Here is a 22,234-nt window from a genome sequence, read left to right as displayed (position 1 = left end):
TCCACAAGCATAGAAATTTCATATGAACAAAAGCACCCACCTAAATGTGAAAAGTTTGTGTGATACATGAATATCTTTATAGGACTTATTTTTTGTCCAGTGTACACAGGCCAAAAATAAACATACCATAGAAAAGTTTAGCCAATAAACAACATCATGATAAATGGAGAAAAGATGGAAGGTGTCAAGGATTTCATTTTACTTGGATTCATAATCATTGCCCATGGGAGCAGCAGTCAAGAAATCAGATGACGCATTGCAGTGGACAAATCTGCTGCAAATGATCTTTTTAAAGCGTTAAAGAGCAAAGATGTCACTTTGATGACTAAGATGCACCTGATCCAAGCCATGGTATTTTCAATCACCTCATATGCATGCAAACGCTGGACAATGAGTAAGGAAGACTGAAGAAGAATTGATGTCTTTGAATTGTGGCATTGGTGAAGAATATCAGATAAACCATGATGCCAGAAAAATGTACAAACCTGTCTTGGAAGAAGTATAGCCAGAATGCTCCTTAGAAGCGAGGTTGATGCAACTTCATCTCATTTACTTTGGACATGATATGAGGAGGGACCAGCCCCTGGAGAAGGACACCTTGCTTGGTAAAGCAGAGGGTCAGTGAAAAAAATGAAGACTCTTATCAAGATGGATTGACACAGTGGCTGTAACAATGAGCTCGAACATAGCAATGATTGTGAGGATGGTGCAGGATTGGGCAGTGTTATGTTATGTTATACATAGGGTTGCTATCAAGTCAGAATCGACTTGATAGCATCTAACAACAACAATCTGTTCCAGGTTCAGCACCGAGTCCTTTATGTATTTTATTTTATTCTCCTGTTAGCTCCACAGGAAGCCCTAATGGTGTAGTGGTTAAGAGCTATGGCTGCTAACCAAAAGTTGGCAGTTTGAAACCACCAGGTGCTCCTTGGAAGCTCTATGGGGCAGTTCTACTCTGTTCTATAGGGTCGCTATGAGTTGGAAATGACTCGATGGCAATGAGTTTTTGGTTTTTTTTTGTTAACTCCATGGTAGAGGGTGAGCAAAATAGAGGAAGACCCTCAATGAGATGGGTTGACACAGTGGCTGCAACCATGGGCTCAAACATAGCAATGACTGTGACGATGGTACAGGACCAAGCAGTGTTTCTTTCTGTTGTACATAGGGTCACTATGATCCAGAACTGATTCGACAACACGTAACAACAACAACAACAACAATTAACTCTACAGGGCAGCAGTTATTATCTCTGATTTACTGATAAGGAAATTGAGATGCAAGGAATTTAAGTAACTCTCCTAGTCACAGATACAGTAAATTTGAGTGATACCCAGACCTCTATAGCTCCAAAGCCTGTGAACCTCCCACCACACCAAATTTTGATTGCATAGCATCATATTTATAATGATTGTATTTAGTTACTCAATGGAATGGTGACTCTTGTCACAAGCCTTAATTCTGCTGGGCTTCACTGCACCTTCTCAGGAGACACAGGCTACAGAAGCTTGAAGGTTGAGGATTCTACCAGGGTGTCCTTAGGGGCAAATGTGAAGAAAGTTCATGGCAGGTATCAAGACAGGGGAACCAACCAGCATGTTCTCACTTACACCTGGGGAAGGGGCTATGTGAGATACACCCAAGAGCTAGGAGTGCTAAAAGGTCAACTGATAAACAAAATTAAGGGGTAGACAAATGGAATAGGTGTAGAGAAGGACTAACTTATTCTTAAACTTCTCAAGATTAAAAATACCTTAGTAAAAGGAACCGTAAAGTCTGTCATGGTGTATTAATTACCAAAGGTGGGAGTGAGGAGAAAGGTGCACCTGAGCAAACCGGAGTACTAGGCCCCACGTCTGGAACCAGCAGCATGTTAGAAGGTGTATTTCCATCAGCCCAAATTGTAATGATAACCAACAGAGTATTGGTGAATAAGACACCTATGGGAAGAGCAGTTGAACGTGGATGGTGAGAAAGCACAGAGAGGAATATTTACATTGGGAATGGATAAGTGTGGTGTGACCCTAGGCTTTCCATCCTTGTCACAGAGAAAAGACCTCATTGAGGCAGTGGCGTCGGAAGTAGTGAAAGGGTTGAAAACTATAAATCTCAAAGAATTTTGATATCCATATTGGCCATTAAGATGAGTGTTATTTTTGGCCCACAAAACAAAACGAAACTAAATGGGCATACCAACCCAAGGGCAAGGACAAGAAGATAGTAGGGGACAGGAAAGCTGGTAATAGGGAACCAAAGGTCAAGAAGGCTAGAGTGTTGACATGTCATGGGGTTGGCAACCAATGTCACAAAACAGTGTGTGTACTAACTGATTAATGAGAAACTAATTTGCTCGGTAAACCTTCATCTAAAGCACAATTAAAAAAAAAAAAAGATGAGTGCAGTTTTCCAGAGCATCTAATCTCTTGACCTTATTCTTTTTGTCCCTTAAAGGAAGAAAAGAGGGAGAAAATTTAGCCATTACAATAAGACCTCTTTCTTTTTAAAGAAGTAATACTATGGCTTTAGGAGCCCTGGTGGTGCAATGGTTAAGTGCTTGGCTGCTAACTGAAAGGTCAGGGATTTGAACCCACCAGTGCCTCCATGGCAGAAAAAGACCTGACGATCTGCTCCCCAAAAGATTACAGCCTAGGAAACCCTGTGGTGCAGTTCTGCTCCGTCACATGGGGTTGCTATGAGTTGGAATTGACTTGATGACACACAACCACAACAACAACAACAACCATTTCCATACTGTTTATAGTGCTCCTTCTGGACATTCCTTCTTTTTTCTGTGTGTGTCACCTTCATCATTTTTAAATTCCATTTACTGAGCAAGGATTCTTGAATTTGCTATAACACTGTGTTGTATATGGGTGGATGTACTTTCAAAACTTCCTAAGCATCAGTCCCTCTAAATCAAGATAATTGCTGTATAAAGAGTATTTGGTTGGTTCTAGCACTGATGAAAAAGTACTGTAAAATTTGCTGTTGACCATGAAAGGTTAGGAAAAAAGAAGTGCCGTGATGGAGGAGCTTGTCTCTCTGCAATACTGATGCAACTTTAAATCATATTAGCTGTGGCCGCTCACCAGTGACTAAGCACTTCTTTTTTCTTCATCTTACTCAGCAGTCAGGTACAACATGGTCTTTAACATTTAAGACTCCAGGCATAGAAGAGAAATTAGCTGTTGAAAAACTGAGTGTCAGAGTCAATTCAGGACAGTCTGAGGGGAGCAAAATGGAGGGAGTTCTGGAAGCAGATTCCTAAGAGGATATGGTTACCACAATATATTTATTATAAGAAAGTCACAAACATTGAATCAAAAATATTCTTGGTTCCTAGGCAATTCTGGGCATGTTACCACCATTAAATTTAGATACGTCCTAATGCAACTTGGGTCAAACTACCTTTATTCATTAAATCCCAAGAAGTTCAAGGGCCTAAAGGAGAAATCCTGGTACTGATTTTGCCAGAGTTCTCAAGTCTCAAGTTTACAGTAGCAGAAATCCTTGATGCTTTCAACTTTCTGCTTCTTATCTCTAGCACCCCTTCCCCCAGAGAGAGGCAGGTGACAGGAGAGCTTAGACAGAGGTAAAATATAGCTAAGAGGGACTCTCTGATTTCCCTTCCAAGATTATTACTACCTTTTTCCTGTAGAAACATCGTTATACAGGTTGGTTAGGTTTTTCCTTGTGAGCTAGAATCAACTCTGCGGCAATGGGGTTTTTTTTTTTTTTTTTTAATTAGAACAGAAGGAGCCTGGGGTAGCTCAGTGGTTGAAACACTGGTATGCTAACTGAAAGGTCAGTGGTTTGAACCCACCAGCCACCCCAAGGGAGAAAGATGTGGCAATCTGCTCCCATAGAGACTTAAAGCCTTGGAAACCCTATGGAGCAATTTTGCTCTGTCCTATAGGGTCCCTATGAGTTGGAATTGAGTCAACAACACACAACAACAACAACAACAACAACAACCTTAGAACAGAATGGTCCTTTAAGAGTATTTTGCATTATATGGACTTTTAAAGAGTAAACTAGGAATCCAACAGCATGTTCAACAGAATAGTCTATCTAAAGGAAAATGCAACCCCTGTTCTTACATGTGAAATTTTGGAACAAAATTTATTTGTAAATGACTAACTGCCTGTGATCACGCTCTTGTGATTAAAAAATGACCCAGTTATCTCATTCCTCTGTAGGAACATGGCAGATCTTTAGTTCATCTTTAGTTCGTATAGCTAACCATGAACATGAGTGGTGAAACAAAGTAAAATTTATGTGCATGTACCTTTTCCAAAGGTGCAATATTTTTTAACTCTCCTGGGATATATTTATGCCCTGATGCCATAAGCTTATTTCGTGATCTTGGCAGATAACAGAACCTGTCTGGACCTCAGTTTTCTTAACTATACAATTGTAGGGGCTACAGTATGATATACAAGCTCTATGATTCCTTCCATCTTTTAAATTACGTGACATGGGACCTGTCGTTGGGTACAATTGAATTGATTCTGACTCATTGCAACCCCACTAGCATTATGACAAAGTAGAACTGCCCATTAAGGTTTTCGTGGCTGTAATCTTTATGAAAGCAGGTCTCCAGGTGTTTCTTGGCTGAGCAGCTGGGTAGGTTTGAACGACCAACCTTTTGGTTAGCAGCCAAGCGCTCAACTGTTGAGCCACAGAGCTCCTTACATGGAGTCTAGTGAAATGGTATTTACCTTAAGTGACCAAAACCAAAAAAACCAAACCCACTGCTGTCGAGTCAATTTCGACTCATAGCGACCCTGTAGGACAGAGTAGAACTGCCCCACAGAGTTTCCAAGGAGGGCCTTAAGTGACAGTGATATTAATTTATAACTTGATTTGCTAGGTAAATGTTGAATTGATCCCAATGCTTGAACTGATGATCAACTGAGAGAACTGGAATGTGTTACAACAGTTTCACTTTGATTTAGGGTTATGAGTAAGAAGGGGAATTTTGGAGCATGACATAAGCAAGTCTTGAAGCATCCTTTTGTGTGTGTGTCTCTCTGTGTGTGTGTGCGTGTGCTTTAGGTGAAAGTTTACAGAGAAAATTGTTTTCCCATTGATAGTTTGTACATAAAGTGTTTCGTGACCTTGGTTTCATTTCCCAAAATGTGTCAGCACTCTCCCCATTTCCGCCCTGGTTTCCTCATTTTCTTTTGCCTTGATTATCTACCCCTTCCTGCCTTCTTATCTTACAATTGATTGTTCTAAGAAGTACATTCCTCTCAGGTGTTATTGTTTATCTTATTGTGCTTGCCTATTGTTTGACTGGGAGATGGTCTTCAAGAATGTCTTCATTTCCAGGTCAGAAGGGCCATAGTCTCAGGGTTCCTCCAGTCTCTGTCAGACCAGTAAGCCTAGTCTTTTTTGTGAGTTTAATTTTTTTTTTTATGTGTTCTACATATTTCTCCTGCTCTGTTCAGGACCCTCTCTTGTGATCCCGGTCAGAGCAGTTAGTAGTGGTAGCCAGGCACTATCTAGTTCTTTGGTCTCGGGTCATGTAGGCTGTGGTTCATGTGGTCCATTAGTCCTTTGGACTAATTGCTTTCTTGAGTCTTTGGTCTCCTTCACTCTCCCTTGCTCCGGATGGGAAGAGACCCATAGTTGTTTCTTAGATGGCTGCTTGCAAGTTTTTAAGACCCCAGCTGCTAATCAGCAAAATAGCATACAGAACATTGACTTTCTGTACTATGTTGTGCCAATGTCCCCCAAGTCTGTGGTCCTTTGTCTTGAAGAATCCATTTGATTGTTATAGGGTACAGAAAAAATATTTTTCTAATGTTTAAAAATGATAGCTAGATTCAAGCATTACTTCAGAAATTAAAACTACTATTTTAACACAGCTTGCATTATTGTATTTTCCGGACAAAATTTATTATTGCTACCATCTCAGCAAATCCAGGAACTCTTACTTATGAAACATGGAGAAGATAGCTTAGATTTCTAGTGAAGACTTTTCAAGTAATAGCTAATGAATCACTAAGTATGCAAAGGTAAATACCGAAAGCAAAACATTTTGAATTAGCCACCGTATCTAAAAACATGATTCAAAGGCAGACAGGTAGTATGATAATACTGTTGAGATTCTGTTCCTGGTGTTTGTGTATATATGTATTTTGCAAAAATTACAAAAAATTGTAGCAAAACAAAGGAAATACTTAAAAGTAAGCCTCTTGAACAATTCTTCAGTGTATTAAGCATGAGTAGGCATTGTTTTCTACACAGAGTATTAAAAAAAATTTCCTCCATTAATCTGTAAATGACAACAATGTTAGAACAATAACAGAGGGGATAAACAGTGTAGGTATAGAACTTTTTAATGGAGAGGAAGGCAAGGTGATACCAAGTAATAATAAACTGGTTGAAACCTAGGAAGATAAAGGTAAATTTCAAGGAAAACACAAAGAAAGTTAACAAGCCTACTTATCAAAATAAAGAAGAAAAACATAAACACTCGGTAGAAACAAAATCTACAAAAACAAAATAAATGAAAAAAAAAATCCACAAACAAAAATTCAGCACAGAAGAGTAAAAGCAACACAGATAACATCAGCACCACACACACACACAAAAACAACTGCAAAATGACAGCAATAAACTCACACCTATCAATAATTACACTGAATGTAAATGCACCCATTAAAGGACAGAGAGTGACAGAATGGATTAAAAAAAAAAATCTATCAATATGCTATCTACAAGAGACACGCCTTAGAAACAAGGACATAAATTTACTAGAAATCAAAGGATGAAAAAAATATACCAAGCAAAGAGCTACCAAAAAAGAACAAGAGTGGCAATACTAATCTCAGATAAAATAGACTTTAAAACAAAATCCACCATAAAAGACAAAGAAGGGCACTATATGATGATTAAAGGGATGATCCATCATGAAGACATGACTATAATAAATGTCTACACACCCAATTACATGCCTCCAAAATGCATAAAACAAACTCTAACACCACTGAAAAGAGAAACTGACAGTTCTGCAATAATAGTAGGAGACTTCAACAGACCACCCTCGGTAAAGGACAGAAGATCTAGAAAGAAACTCAACAAATGTACAGAAGAGCTAAAAGGCACAATCAGCCAACTTGACCTCATAGACATATATAGAACACTCCATCCAACATATGCAAAGTATACATTCTTTTCCAACGGAATGTTCTCCAGAATAGACCACATCTTAGGCCACAGAGCAACCCTCAACAAAATCCAAAACATTGAGATAATACAAAATATCATCTCTGACCACAACACCATCAAGGTAGAAATTAACAACAGAAAAAGCAAGGAAAAAAAAAATCAGTTACATGGAAACTGAATAACACCTTGCTTAAAAACCACTAGGTAATAGAAGAAATCAGACATGGAATCAAAAAATTCCTAGAATCAAATGAGAATGAAAACATATCATACCAAAGTCTTTGGGACACAGCAAAGGCTGTCCTTAGAAGTCAATTTATAGCAATAGATGCACACATCAAAAAAAGAAGAAAGGGACAAAATAAAAACATTAGCTACATGACTCGGACAAATAGAAAGAGAACCGCAAAAAAAAGCCTACAGCCACCAGAAGAAAGGAAATATTAAAGATCAGAGCAAAAATAAACGAGCTAGAGAATAGAACGACAATAGAAAGAATCAACAAAACCAAAAGTTGATTCTTTGAAAGGATCAACAAAATCGACAAACTACTGGCCAAGCTGACAAAAGAAAAACAGGACAGGATGCAAATAACCCAAGTAAGAAATAAATGGGGCACATTACAATAGACCCAACTGAAATAAAAAGGATCATAACAGACTATTATCAAAAACTATGCTTCAACAAATCTGAAATCCTAGAGGAAATGGACAAATTTCTAGAAACAAACTACCTACCCAAACTAACATAAAATGATGTTGAAAATCCGAAAAGACTCATGACAAGAGAAGAGACTGAAAAGGTAATTAAAAAAAAAAAACTCCCAACAAAAAAAACACTCTGGCCCAGATGGCTTCACTAGAGAATTCTACCAAACATTCAGAGAAGAGCTTACACCAGCACTACTCAAACTGTTTCAGAACATAAAAAAGAAAGGGATACTTCTGAGTTCATTCTATCAAGCCAGCATAACCCTGATACCAAAACCAGCCAAATTGCCACAAAAAAAGAAAATTACAGCCCAATATCTCTCATGAATATAGATGCAAAAATTCTCAACAAAATTCTAGCCAATAGAATTTGTCATCATATCAAAAAAATAATACACCATGACCAAGTAGGACTGTGGAAATCCTGGTGGCACAGTGGTTAAGTGCTACAGCTGCTAACTGAAAGGTCAGCAGTTTGAATCCACCAGGTGCTCCCTGGAAGCTCTATGGGGCAGTTCTACTCTGTCCTGGAGGGTCGCTATGAGTCAGAATCGACTCGACAGCAATGGGTTTACAGGTAAGTAGGATTCATACCAGCAAGGGTGGCTCAATATTAGGAAATCAATCAATGTAATCTACCATATAAATAAAAGGAAAAAAAAGAACCACGTGATTCTGTCAATCGATGCAGGAAAGGTATTCAACAAAGTCCAACAATCATTCCTGATTAAAAACTCTCAATAAAATAGGTATAAAAGGGAAATGTCTCAACATAATAAAGGGCTATGCAAAATCAACAGCAAACAGCATTCTTAATGGACAGAGGCTGAAAACATTCCCCTTGAAAACAGGAACAAGATAAGATGCCCTTTATCACTACGCCTATTTAACATTGTGCTGGAAGTCCTACCTAGAGCAATAAGGCAAGAAAAAGAAATAACCCAAAACCCACTAAAGGGCCTCCAAATTGGTGATGAAGAAGTTAAACTGTCCCTATTTGTGGATGATATGGTACTATATGTAGAAAACCCAAAAGACACCATGAGAAAACTACTGGAACTAATAGAAAGATTCAGCAGAGAAGCAGGATACAAGATAAACATACAAAAATCAGTTGGATTCCTATACACCAATAAAGAGAACGATGAAAAGGAAATCAGGAAAACAATACCATTTATAATAAACCCTAAAAAAATTAAATAATTGGGAATAAATCTAACCAGGGATGTAAAAGATCTATACAAGAAAACTATAGAACACTACTGCAAGAAACCAAAAGAGAGCTACATAAATGGAAAAACATACCATACTCATGGATAGGTAGACTCAACATTGTGAAAATGACAATTATACCCCAAGTGATTTACAAATACAATGCAATCCCAATCCAAATAACAACATTCTTTAAAGAGATGGAAAAACTAATCCTTAACTTTATATGGAAAGGGAAGAAGCCCCGAATACATAAAGCACTACTGAAGAAGAAGAATAAAGTAGGAGGACTCACAGTACCTGACCTCAGAACCTATTTTACAGCTACAGTAGTCAAAACGGCCTGGTACTGGTATAGATACACTGACCAATGAAACAGAATTGAGAACCCAGATGTAAATCCATCCACCTACAGTCACCTGATCTTTGACAAGGGCCCAAAGTCATCAAATGGAGAAAAGACAGTCTTTTTAACAAATGGTACTGGCAAAACTGGATGTCCATCTGCAAAAAAATGAAACAGGACCCATACCTCACACAATACACAAAAACTAATTCAAAATGGATCAAAGACCTAAATTTAAAGCCAAAAACTATAAAGTTCATAGAAGAAAAAATAGGATCAATGCTAGAGGCCCTAATACATGGCAATAACAGGATACAAACCATAGCCAACAACACACAAACTCTAGAAGATAAGCTAAATAACTGGGATCTTCTAAAAATTAAACACTTATGCTCATCAAAAGACTTCACCAAAAGAATAAAAAGGGAAGCTACAGACAGGGAAAAAAAAATTTGTCTATTACAAATCAGACAAAGGTCTGATCTCTAAAATCTACAAGAAAATCCAGCACCTCTAAAACAAAAAGACAAATAATCCAATTAAAAAACGGGGAAAGGAAATGAACAGATACTTCACCAAAGAAGACATTCAGGTGGCCAACAGACACATGAGGAAATGCTCATAATCACTAGCCTTTAGAGAAATGCAAATTAAAACCACAATGTGATGCTGACTCACCCTGAAATTACTGGCACGAATCAAAAAAATAGGAAATAACAAATCTTGGAGAGGCTGCAGGGAGATTGGAACTGTTATGCACTGCTGGTGGGAATGCAAAATGGCACAACCATTTTGGAAAATGATATGGCACTTCCTTAGAAAGCTAGAAATAGAAATACCATATGATCCAGCAATCCCACTCCTAGGAATATATCCTAGAGAAATAAAAGCCATCACAAGAATAGACATATGCACACCCATGTTCATTGTAGCATCGTTCACAATACCAAAAAGGTGGAAATGACCTAGATACCCATCAACAGATGAATGGATAAACAAACTATGGTACATACACACAATGGAGTACTATGCAACAATAAAAAACAATGATGAATCTGAGAAGCATCTCACAACATGGATGAATCTGGAGGGCATTATGCTGAGTGAAATAAATCAATCACAGAGACAAATATTGTATGAGACCACTACAGTAAAAACTCATAAAAAGGTTTACAGACAAAAAGAAACAATCTTTGATGGCTATGAGGGAGGGGAGGGGTGGGGATGGAAAAACACTAAATAGGCAATAGATAAGTGGAAACTTTGATGAAGGGTAAGACAGTACAGAGTACCAGGGAAGCCAGCACAACTTGTACAAGCCAAGGCCATGGTAGCTCCATAGACACATCCAAACTCCCTGAGTTACTGAATTGCTGGGCTGAGGGCTGTGGGGACCATGGTCTTGGGGAACATCTAGCTCAATTGGCATAACATAGTTTATAAAGAAAATGTTCTACATTCTACTTTGGTGAGTAGCATCTGGGGTCTTAAAAGCCTGTGATCGGCCATGTAGGATACTCCACTGGTCTCGCCCCTTCGGGAGCAAGTAAGAATGAAGAAAACTAAAGGTACAAGGGAAGATCAGTCCAAAGGACTAATGGACCACACCTACCACAGCCTCCATCAGACTGAGTCCAGAGCAACGAGATGGTGCCCGACTACCAACACTGACTGCTCTGACAGGGATCACAATAGAAGGTCCCAGACAGAGCTGGAGGAAAATGTAGAACAAAATTCTAACTCACCAAAAAAGACCAGACTTGCTGGCCTGACAGAGACTGGAGAAACCCTGAGAGTATGGCCCCCAGACACCCTTATAGCTCAGTAGTGAAGTCACTCCCAAGGCTCACCCTTCAGCCAAAGATTAGAGTAAAGGGGCACACCAGCCCAGGGGCAAGGACTAGAAGGCGGAAGGGAACAGGAAAGCTGATAATCTCCCTATTACCTCCAAGGCTGAGAAGGGAAAGTGTTGACATACTGTGGGGTTGTTAACCAATGTTATAAAACAATATGTGTACTAACTGTTCAATGAGAACTAGTATGTTCTGTAAACCTTCATCTAAAGTACAATAAAGAAGAAAAGAATAAAGTAAGGAAGAATCTCCCAATCCAGCAATCCCACTTTGGGAAATAAAATCACTTTTGCATTAAAAAAAAGAAAGAAAGAAAGAAAAAAATTTCCTCCAGCAATTAGTATAAAACCAAAAATTACCATCAGACTCTAGTGTGCCAAGATAAACAAAAATTTGACACTCATGTTTACTCTGCCAAAAGCTGAATCTTAAGGCTTTGGCTTTATATATAAGCCGGTGCTCTCTGTGTCTTATGATAAGTTCTGGGTGTATACCTATATGTGTGTTTACTTTCTTCCATTTTTTGTATGCATGCTTTCTTAAGTATAAGGTATATGCAATTGTCTATACTAATTTTTTTTATTCTTTTAAGAGTTTTTTCTGATTTTGAAAATAACCAGCCAATCACTGATAATTTGATGTTAATCCTGAATAAAGGGAGGAGGGAATCATTACATAATGTGTTATGAATCTGCTTCATCTTTTAATGTACTGTGAATACCTTTCCACGTCGTTAGATGTTTTCCTGTGTAATCATTTTAATGAATCATATGGCTGTATCATAATTTATTTAATCAGTTCCTCATTTAGGTTGCCTCCAATTTTTCATTATTTTAAACAGCCCTTCAGTGCACATCCTTTTAAAAACTAAATCTTAGCAGATTTTCAAATTGCCTTCCCAGGAAAGATGTAAGAATTTACTGTCTTGATACTAAGGGGTGAAACCTCAGTCATCACCAACACTAGGTACTATCATTTTAAAAGTGTTTTCAGATTTCTAAGTGAAAAGGAGTATATTATTTTTATTACCATTACTTTTTATTCCTAGTGAGTTTAAACAGTTTTTATATATTAGTTTTGCCTATACACACACACATACACACACCCCAAACCAAAAAACCCAGTGCCGTCGAGTCGATTCTGACTCATAGTGACCCTATAAGACAGAGTAGAACTGCCCCATAGAGTTTCCAAGGCTGTAAATCTTCACAGAAGCAGATGGCCACATCTTTCTCCCATGGTGCAGCTGGTGGGTTATTACCTCTGACCTTTCAGTTAGCAGCTGAGTGCTTTTAACCACTGCACCACCAGGGCTCTCTGTCTGCACATACACACACATACACACAAAGGCACACATACGTTCACACACCAAATAAAAGTATGCTTTTCCTCATTACATTCAAGCCTGAGTTTGCTTGTACTATGTCCTGTGGTGGTAAATCAGGAAATTTCGGTGACTCTGGAAATAGGTTACAGCAATGGGTACACAAAGCATTACTTTCCAAGAATCTGGGGCTGTGTTTCTCCCAGTTAATCTTGGGGGGATTTTTATAAAGGACTGCACTTCTAGATTAGTACAGGTATCAGTTACCATTGTTTCTCTCTTCCAAATAAAAAAATCAGGTGATACCTGTAAATGGTTCCATTGTAAATATTAGAGAATATGCTGCTTAAAACAGATTAGTGAAAACTATAGAAGAGGGAGTTGTCAGAGTGCTGATTTTGCCCTTGAATGTTAACAGTTCAGTGTTGTGGTGAGGTTTATGTTGGTTTGGTGTTTGCAGGTGGTTTTATTATCAGACTTTTCTCTACTAAAAATAAGTTTTATTTTTTTCCTATGAATACATGCTCTCCTAGAGTAATGTTACCAGTGGCTTTGTGAAATGGCCATTGTCGTTCAAAGGCTAGGAATATGTCCTCTTTTGGTTTGAGCAAGGTGACAACTAATTCAGTAATGACAGCATATAAAACAAGTGTCCCATTTAGATTAATACCAATTTTACTTATTTTGTTATAAATTGCAAGCAAATAACAATTCAGTAGATGTGGAAACAACCCAAGCACCCCAAAGTAGGGCAATGGGCAAATAACTTGATTTATTCATGTGATAGAATGTGAAACAGTTCCAGAATAAATGAGGTAGCCACATAAGTATCACACAGTGTCGAGTAAAAAGAAAAGAAAAATTTGAAAAACGCATGGTCTGATACCATTTATGTACAATTTGAAACCTAAAAAACAATTCTTTATGTGTGTTCTAAGGCTGCGTGCACACGTAAGAAAAGGAAAAAGCATGCATAAGATGGTACATGCACTCAAGTGGTATTTTCTGTGCTTATTTAGTTTTAAAAAACAAGTGCTCTTTGGCAGATATGTCTGGGTAGGTGGTAAGTGAATTTATTTTCAGCACTTGTCTGTATTTTTCATATAATTCAAATATATTTAAAATGTGGCTATCGTGACCTGATAGAACTATAATATCCATGTTTGTGATAAGTTTGGAAACTTTTTTAAAGGTTTGAATCTTCTTTCATTACATTTAGACCCTTGGTCTACACAGTGGTGTTGAAATGAAGTACTGTATATAAAGTACAGAATGAGTGGCTACATAAAGCCAGTGGTCAATAATGATGGCTCTTGGAGCCCTGGTGGTGTAGTGGTTAAGAGCTTGGCTGCTAACCAAAAGGTTGGCAGTTTGAATCTACTAGCTGCTCCTTGGAAACTCTATGGGGGCAGTTCTACTCTGTCTTATAGGGTTGCTATGAGTCGGAATTGACTTGATGGCAACAGGTTTAGTTTTTTCTTTTTTTAAATATCTAGAATATGGAATCTCTGGGTCGTGCAAATGGTTAACATGCTGGTTGGTAACCAAAAGGTTGGAAGTTTAAGTCCGCCCAGAGGTGACTGGTGATCTACTTCTGAAAAATCAGCCATTGAAAACCCTGTGGAGCACAATTCTACTCTGGTACACATAGGGTTGCTATGTGACCAGATTACTCCACGGCAATGGGTATTGACACTGTATTGGGATATCTAGGCTAGGATTCCTTGTGGGGTTGTGAAGAGATAAAGCCGATATAGAAAAAGCGTAGTCATCTCTTGAGAATGAGGGGGGTGGTATTATTGGGCACTTGAAGTTTAGAAAACATATTGTAGGGAATGGAAAAGGAGATTAAGGGGTAAGGGAGAGTACTGCTGAGCAATTCTGGGGAGACCAGCCAAGCTTGAAATATAAATTTGAAATGCAGCCAATCAGCATAACATCATTTCCCTTGAGGGTTTAGCATTAGATCCCTCTTTTACTTGTCTTTCCCTTTCGAAGACAGTTTAGTAGGATGGGTAAGAAGGTTCAAATCCCTGGGTTCAGGTCTATTCCTACATACTCAGGAGAAATATTAATGTATATGATGAAAATATGGGCAAGTAGTCAATTAAAGATACTAGTAGGTAGATCATACAGGCATAGAAGATAGTTGATGAGTCATCGGAAACTGGCCTGACGTTGAAGTCAGCAGGAAGCCCCCATCCTTGAAGTCTGTTCGTGTTTCAGACTCTGAAAGGTAATGATGCCAGAAGTGACTGTCTTTAAATGATGCTAGTGCATTGGTAGTTACTGGTGATTGGAATGCAAAAGTTGGAAACAAAGAAGAAGGAACGGGAGTTGGAAAACATGGCCTTGGTGATAGAAATGATGCTGGAGATCACATGATAGAATTTTGTCTAAGACCAACAACTTCTCCATTCCAAATACCTTTTTTCACTGACATAAACAGTGACCGTACACGTGGACCTCGCAGAAATCAAATCAACGACATCTGTGGAGAGAGATGATGGAAAAGCTCAATGTCATCAGTCAGAACAAGACCAGGGGCCAACAGTGGAAGAGACAATTGCTCATATTCAAGTACAAGTTGAAGCAGAAGAAAAGTAGAACAAGTCCATGAGCGCCAAAGTACAACCTTAAATATATTCCCACCTGAATTTGGAGACCATCTCAAAAATAGATTTGATACGTTGAACACTAATGACCAAAGACCAGACAACGAGTTGGGGAATGACATCAAGGACATCATACATGAAGAAGGCAAAAGGTCGTTAAAAAGACAGGAAAGAAAGAAAAGACAAAAACGGATGTCAAAAGAGACTCTGACGCTTGCTCTTGAACCTAGAGTAGCTAAACCCAAAGGAAGAAATGAAGTAAAACAGCTGAACAGAAATTTCAAAGGGCAGCTTGAAAAGACAAAGTAAAGTGTTATAATGAAATCTGAAAAACCTAGAGTTAGAAAACCAAAAGGAAAGAAAACACTCAGCATTTCTAAAGCTGAAAGAACAGAAGAGAAAATTCAAGCCTCAGGTTGCAATATTGAAGGATTCTATGGAGGATAATATTAAATGACTCAGGAAGTATCAAAAGAAAATGGAAAGAATACACAGAATCACTGTACCAAAAAGAATTGGTTGATGTTCAGCCATTTCAGGAGGTAGCACATGATCAAGAACCAAGGGTACTGAAGGAAGAGGGTCCAAGTTGCACTGAAGACATTGGTGAAAAACAAGACTCTAGGAATTGATGGAATATCGATTGAGATGTTTCAACAAATGGAGCCCAGGTGCTCACTCGTGTATGCCAAGAAATTTCAAAGACAGCTACCTAGCCAACTGACTGGAAGAGAGCCATAATTGTGTCCATTCCAAAGAAAGATGATCCAACAGAATGCAAAAAATATCAAACAGTATCATTAATATCACACAAGTAAAATTTTGTTGAAGATCATTCAAAAGCAGTTGCAGCAGTACTTCAACAGGGAACAGCCAGAAGTTCAAGCCAGATTCAGGAGATGATGTGGAACCAGGGATATTATAACTGATGTCAGATGGATCCCGGCTGAAAGCAGAGAGTACCAGAAAGATGTTTACCTGTGTTTTATTGACTATGTAAAGGCATTCCTCTGTGTTGATCATAACAAATTATGGATAACATTGCAAAGAATAAGAATTCCAGAACACTTAATTGTGCTCATGAGGAACCTGTACATAGATCAACATGCAGTTGTTCGGACAGAACAAGGAACAAGTATCCTGGTTTAATGTGGTTTAATGACAGGAAAGGTGTGCGTCAGGGTTGTATCCTTTCACCATACTTATTCAGTCTGTATGCTGAGCACATAATCCGAGAAGCTGGACAACATGAAGAAGAACAGGGTATCAGGATTGTAGCAAGACCAATTAACATCCTGAGTTATGCAGATGACACAGCCTTGCTTTCTGGAAGTGAAGAGGACTTGAAGCACTTACTGATGAAGATCAAAGACCATAGCCTTCAGTACGGATTACACCTCAACATAAAGAAAACAAAAATCCTTACAACTGGACCAATAAGCAACATCATGATAAATGGAGAAAATATTGAAGTTGTCTAGGATTTTATTTTACTTGGATCCACAAGCAACACCCGTGGAAGCAGCAGTCAAGAAATCAAAAGACGCGTTGCATTGGGCAAATCTGCTGCAAAAGACCTCTTTATAGTGTTGAAAAGCAAAGATGTCACCTTGAAGACTAAGGTGCGACTGACCCAAGCCGTGGTATTTTCAACAGCATCATTGCATGCAAAAGCTGGACAATGAGTAAGGAAGACTGAAGAGGAATTGACGCCTTTGAATTGTGGTGTTGGCGAAGAATATTGAATATACCGTGAACTGCCAAAAGAAGGAATAAATCTGTTTTGGAAGAAGTACAACTAGAATGTTCCTTGGAAGCAAGGATGGTGAGACTGTGTCTTATATACTTTGGATGTGTTATCAGGAAGAATCTGTCCCTGGAGAAGGACATCATGCTTGGTAAAGTAGAGGGTCAGCGAAAAAGAGGAAGACCCTCGATGAAATGAATTGACCCAGTGGCTGCAATAATGGGCTCAAGCATAACAATTTTGAGGATGGCGCGGGACTGGGCAGTGTTTTGTTCTGTTGTACATAGGGTTGCTATGGTTTGGAACTGACTCAATGACAGCTAACAACAACAACAGTGCGGGCTTGCTCCTCCCTTCCTTTTGCCAGCTCTTCTGGATTCTCAAAGTTGTGTTCATTCTCAAAATAATGCCACAGCTCAAAATGGTTTTCAAAGTCCTAATTTGAAATTACATCAACTCACTTGGTCTCTTTAGCCTTCAATTTTTTATCTCAAAGTTAGAATAATAATGCCTACTTTAATTGCTAGAGTTGTCGTGAAAATCAAAGGCAAAAATCTTTTATAAACTGTTAAGTGCTCTATAAATGTTAATAGTTAATAAACCACTCCGTAAACCACACCTTTACTTTATAGCCACTCTTCACTTTTTAGTAAAAAGTACCCACACATTTACCTTGTATACAAACTTGTCTCCAAATGACTTTTGCTACAATCAAACAACAAATCTTATTTCAAAGTATCAAGATATTAAAAATAACATCAGGAGTTTTCATGTATGGTATGGCCTTCTGTGTAAGTCCATTGTTAAGTCCTACTCTATACAGATGAGTGATCTGCTTCCAAAAGGTCACAGGCTTGAAATCCCTATGGAGTGGTTCTGCTCTGCACACATAGGGTCACCATGAGTCAGAACTGATTCAACTGCAACTAACAAGAACTAAAGATGAAACTTCTCATGTTGAAATGGTCAGGCCATTTTATAAAATTTATAAAATGAAATTTACATTCTCTGTTTTTTCTCTTCTGCAGGAAGTCACCAAGGCAGTCCAGCCACTCTTACTGGGAAGAATCATAGCTTCCTATGATCCAGATAACAAGGTGGAACGCTCCATTGCGATTTACTTGGCCATAGGCCTGTGCCTTCTCTTCATCGTGAGGACGCTGCTCCTACACCCAGCCATTTTTGGCCTCCATCACATGGGAATGCAGATGAGAATAGCTATGTTTAGTTTGATTTATAAGAAGGTAATGATACGTCCTTGCGCAGGCTCCATGATACATGTAGTAGCATTATGTTTTAAATGCCACAAATAAGATGGCAAAGCTGGTATAAAAAACCCATTGCCGTTGAATAAATGCTGAAATCAATTTGGTAACTGATACCTATGAAATAAATGGAAGAAATAATTAAGATTTCTAATTTTTCTTGATAAATAAATTTACTTCAACTAATAATTATTGAGCACTCCCTATAAACCGCCTATATTGTAGGCTTCATTTTTATTTTAATCACTAGTTATGTCGTCATTCTTTGGGAACTATCATTTCTTGTTAAAACGACTCTCACAGTCTGCATAAAAGTGAAGGACAAAATGCCATCTTATGGTAAAATGCCATGTTCAATAGCAAGAGGGTAGTACCTAATTGTTAATGATAACCCAAGCAATAAAAGCTCCCACCTGTTAACTAGTTGTGACACAGCAGTGGTATTTACTGCCTTATTTTGTGTTAGGTTTTTATCATCCTGTACATATGCTTTGCGACCATAAGAACCTACCCTACTTTTTTGTATGTGTTGTCCAGGCAAGAGCTGAAGTTACTGAAGTCTGATTTAGGGGAATTCAGTCCAAGACTTAGTTACCTTACAAACAGGATTTAAAGCCATTTCAGTGGTGTCTATTCCCACCAAACCAATTCAGCACTAGATGTGACTGCTTGGATCTATCAAGTCATTGTAGAAAGCTGTTTTGATTCAATCATTTGGGTAATGCTTCACCCTTCGTTTTTAATTCCCCCAATGTAAAAACTTTGTGTACTTGTCTTATGAGGGCAATGGATCTAAAATTCACCTCTGGCAAATAACATATAGGACTTCCGTAACATACAGGCAAGGTCAATTGTGTTGTAAAACCTTGATAGCCATATTTTATTGCTCAAAAAAGCCATATATGGAGGCAGATGAGAAAAATGGAGTCCACGGTTTAATCAAATCAACTCAGCTACAATTTCATCTATTCACAGGTATCAGGAAAACATGGGTGATAAAAAATTTCTTTTGATCCAGAAATTTTGGGGTGAATAAATTATTAGGCCTTATTTGGAAGGTAGATTCTACACAGCTTGTGTATCATAGAGAGTTGGATTCCATTAAATATTTATAAAAAGTGCACACTGTAATTATAATACTAGTAGCTAATAATATTCACAATATGCTTCTCAGTGATTCAGGTGTATTAGCTCGTTTGATCTTCCTTAAAATTCTGTATGGTAGGTGCTATTATCCCTATTTCATGAACAAGGATTCTAAGATCTAACAAATACAGAAAATTGTGCACAAACTGCTTCAAAAAATTTTAAAATAAGTGAAGCTCAGTCTCTGAAGTGGAGGGTTTTCCAATTACTATGTAAATAAAATAAATACTGAAGTAACAGCAATAAGACACACTGTTACATAGGAAGAGAGAGGCGTGAAATGTTCTGGGCTAAAGAGAAGATGAGATTAAAGAGCAGGCTTTTTTTTTTTAGTTTGTAAATTGGTCCATATATAACATTTAGCGCAAATATATATATGCTTTCAGATCCAGAAAGCATTAATGAAAAGTTAGACTCTATTGTATCAGTTCTTTGTTTTCAACCTTGAATATCTGCTTTCTTACCCATGTTGTTTTACCTCTCTACCTGCACTTTTTGTCCTACACTGACTTCATAACCAAAGAACCCAAGGGGACATCTCCACGTGGTGCTGTTTGGGTCCCTAAAGTGAGCCCGTTTTAGTTCTTCTCATATCTTATGCTTTTTCATATCTGACCAGTTTTATCCTCATGATAGGCAGTCTTTAACCCTTTGTACAATATTCCAAATTTTGTAATACAGTACATTTTACTTTGTTCCGAAATCTGGTATAACTATGATACATTCAAGATACACTTTAAATAGTGAGTCTATATACAAACTACATTGAGCTTTTCCTATGAATCTCAAGAACATAGAGCTAACTAAAACCAGTGAACAATTACTGAATGCTGACTGTGGACATGCTGTATATTAAGCCCCACAGAGAACTCAAAGTTACTCAGACTGGCCCTCCAGTTCAATGGACTTTTTTCCCCTCAGATTGCTCTGATAATGTTTTGGGATTAACTGCTTTGCTTCCTCATTTGTTTCTGCTTAGCTAAACCTCATTCATTCCAGACCCATTCTCAAATTCTACCTCTTCAATGAAATCTTTCCAGGTTTTTTTTAACCACATGTGTGATCTTTTTGTTACCCTATTATTTTGTGCTTCCCTTAACTCGCTTGTCATATCATTGTAAATATTCATGTACCAGCTTGTCTGGAGGCAAGAATTATGTTTTTGTAAATATTAATAATAATCCCTGAAAGATTGGGCACAGTGATTTGCATCTACTAAGTGCTGAGTAAATATGTGTGGGATTGAACTGAAACAAATATTAAATGGATATTTTCCAGTCAAAGTCATCTAATGGGCAAATCAGTTATTAAATTTTACAGTCAAAGTATCCCTGTGAACTTTTATAATCGTGCTTAAATTATTGACTTAACAATTCTGTTTTGTGCAGGCTGTTGTATTTTTCTTTAGAAAACTTAAGGATTTTGTATTGTTAATGTAATTTTTTCACAAAATGATTAATGATTCAATTATTCATAATATGCTTTTTTCACCTTAACAGTAATTTTATCCAATAGAATTTGTATAGGACTGCATGAAAAATGTAAGGGCAAGGTTTTAATTTGGTATTGCTTTGGTTCTGTCTCTCATTTAAAAAATATGTATATAAACAAACAAAACCCAGCTATGTAGGTAGATACTTAAGTATAATATCATTGCTATCGTGGAGGAGAGAAAATATTTATTACTTTCCAGATGCTGGAAAATGAAACAGAGGCATGAGGCATGCCAATATAATACATGCTATGAAGAAGAATATAAATCTGAGAAGATGCTGAGCAGAATGGACAGAAATAATTTTCATTACTTTCCTTGATTATGCATGCATAGTAACCTAAGTCCTCAGCTGTGTTACAATGTTACTTACAAATATATTTGCCTTTGTTGATGTCATCTAATTTCCCATTTTTCTTTTAGACTTTAAAACTGTCCAGCCGTGTTCTTGATAAAATAAGTATTGGACAACTTGTCAGTCTCCTTTCCAACAACCTGAACAAATTTGATGAAGTATGTATCTACCAATTTAATCTTTTAATCATTACTTTTATAAATCATAAATCCAAATGTGGAATTTTCTTGGTCAGATAATAGCAATAGGTGGTTAAGCTGTACTCATCCCTACCTTCCCTATTTCAGAAAACTGAGAAAGCTAAGTTGTCTAGCAGAGTGGCTTTCTGGGGTCTTGTGGGACCACCCAGGCCAAAGGTGCCCCAGCTTGCTGTGTATTTAGTAAGGTTTCTCATAGTTCAATCTTTATCAGATCTTGTTTCATTTAAACCAATTATTTATTTTGACTGAATATGATATCCTGAGAAATTCTGGTTCAGTGCTGTCTTATGTCACACGTAAATGCAGGGTTGTTGAGGACAGACAGTGTATTTTATGTTTGCATTTAACATGGTATTGAACCCACAGCAGGTGCCAGAGAAATTACTGTTGAACTGAGCGTGCATTTATTCTGGATAGCTCTATCAGATGATAGGGCTGCAGAGTTGTATACTTTGAGGCTCTGGAGAGCCCTTTGTCTATACCAAACCAAAAAACCAAACCCATTGCTGTAGAGTCGATTCCGACTCGTAGCGACCCTATAGGACAGAGTAGAACTACCCAATAGGGTTTCCAAGGAGCACCTGGTGGATTAGAACTGCTCACCTTTTAGTTAGCAGTTGTAACTCTTAACCACTATGCCACCAGGGTTTGCCAAGAAAACGCTATGAAGCAGTTTCTACTCTGAAACATGTAGGGTTGGCAACTGGATGGCAAGAGGTTTGTTTTTTGTTTTGGGGATCATTTAATATTAAAAATGAGCGGAGCAGAGACTACAATGAGGCAAATAATG

At 37.9% G+C, this 22,234-nt stretch overlaps 1 protein-coding gene across 1 annotated transcript in view; it reads left to right on the top strand.

The window, feature by feature from the left end:
- The window catches only part of CFTR (CF transmembrane conductance regulator), a 210,231-nt gene that overhangs the window by 46,098 nt on the left and 141,899 nt on the right, over window positions 1-22,234 (top strand). The window contains exons 4-5 of the mRNA XM_049893700.1: window positions 18,015-18,230; window positions 21,313-21,402. Of these exons, the coding sequence (XP_049749657.1) occupies window positions 18,015-18,230; window positions 21,313-21,402 (306 nt within the window). The remainder of the gene's footprint in view (window positions 1-18,014; window positions 18,231-21,312; window positions 21,403-22,234) is intronic.

Source organism: Elephas maximus, chromosome 8 (genome assembly GCF_024166365.1).
Source record: "Elephas maximus indicus isolate mEleMax1 chromosome 8, mEleMax1 primary haplotype, whole genome shotgun sequence".
Classification (NCBI taxonomy): Eukaryota; Metazoa; Chordata; class Mammalia; order Proboscidea; family Elephantidae; genus Elephas; species Elephas maximus.
The sequence above is the reverse complement of the archived record's forward strand: the minus strand, read 5'-3'. Positions and strand labels throughout refer to the sequence as shown.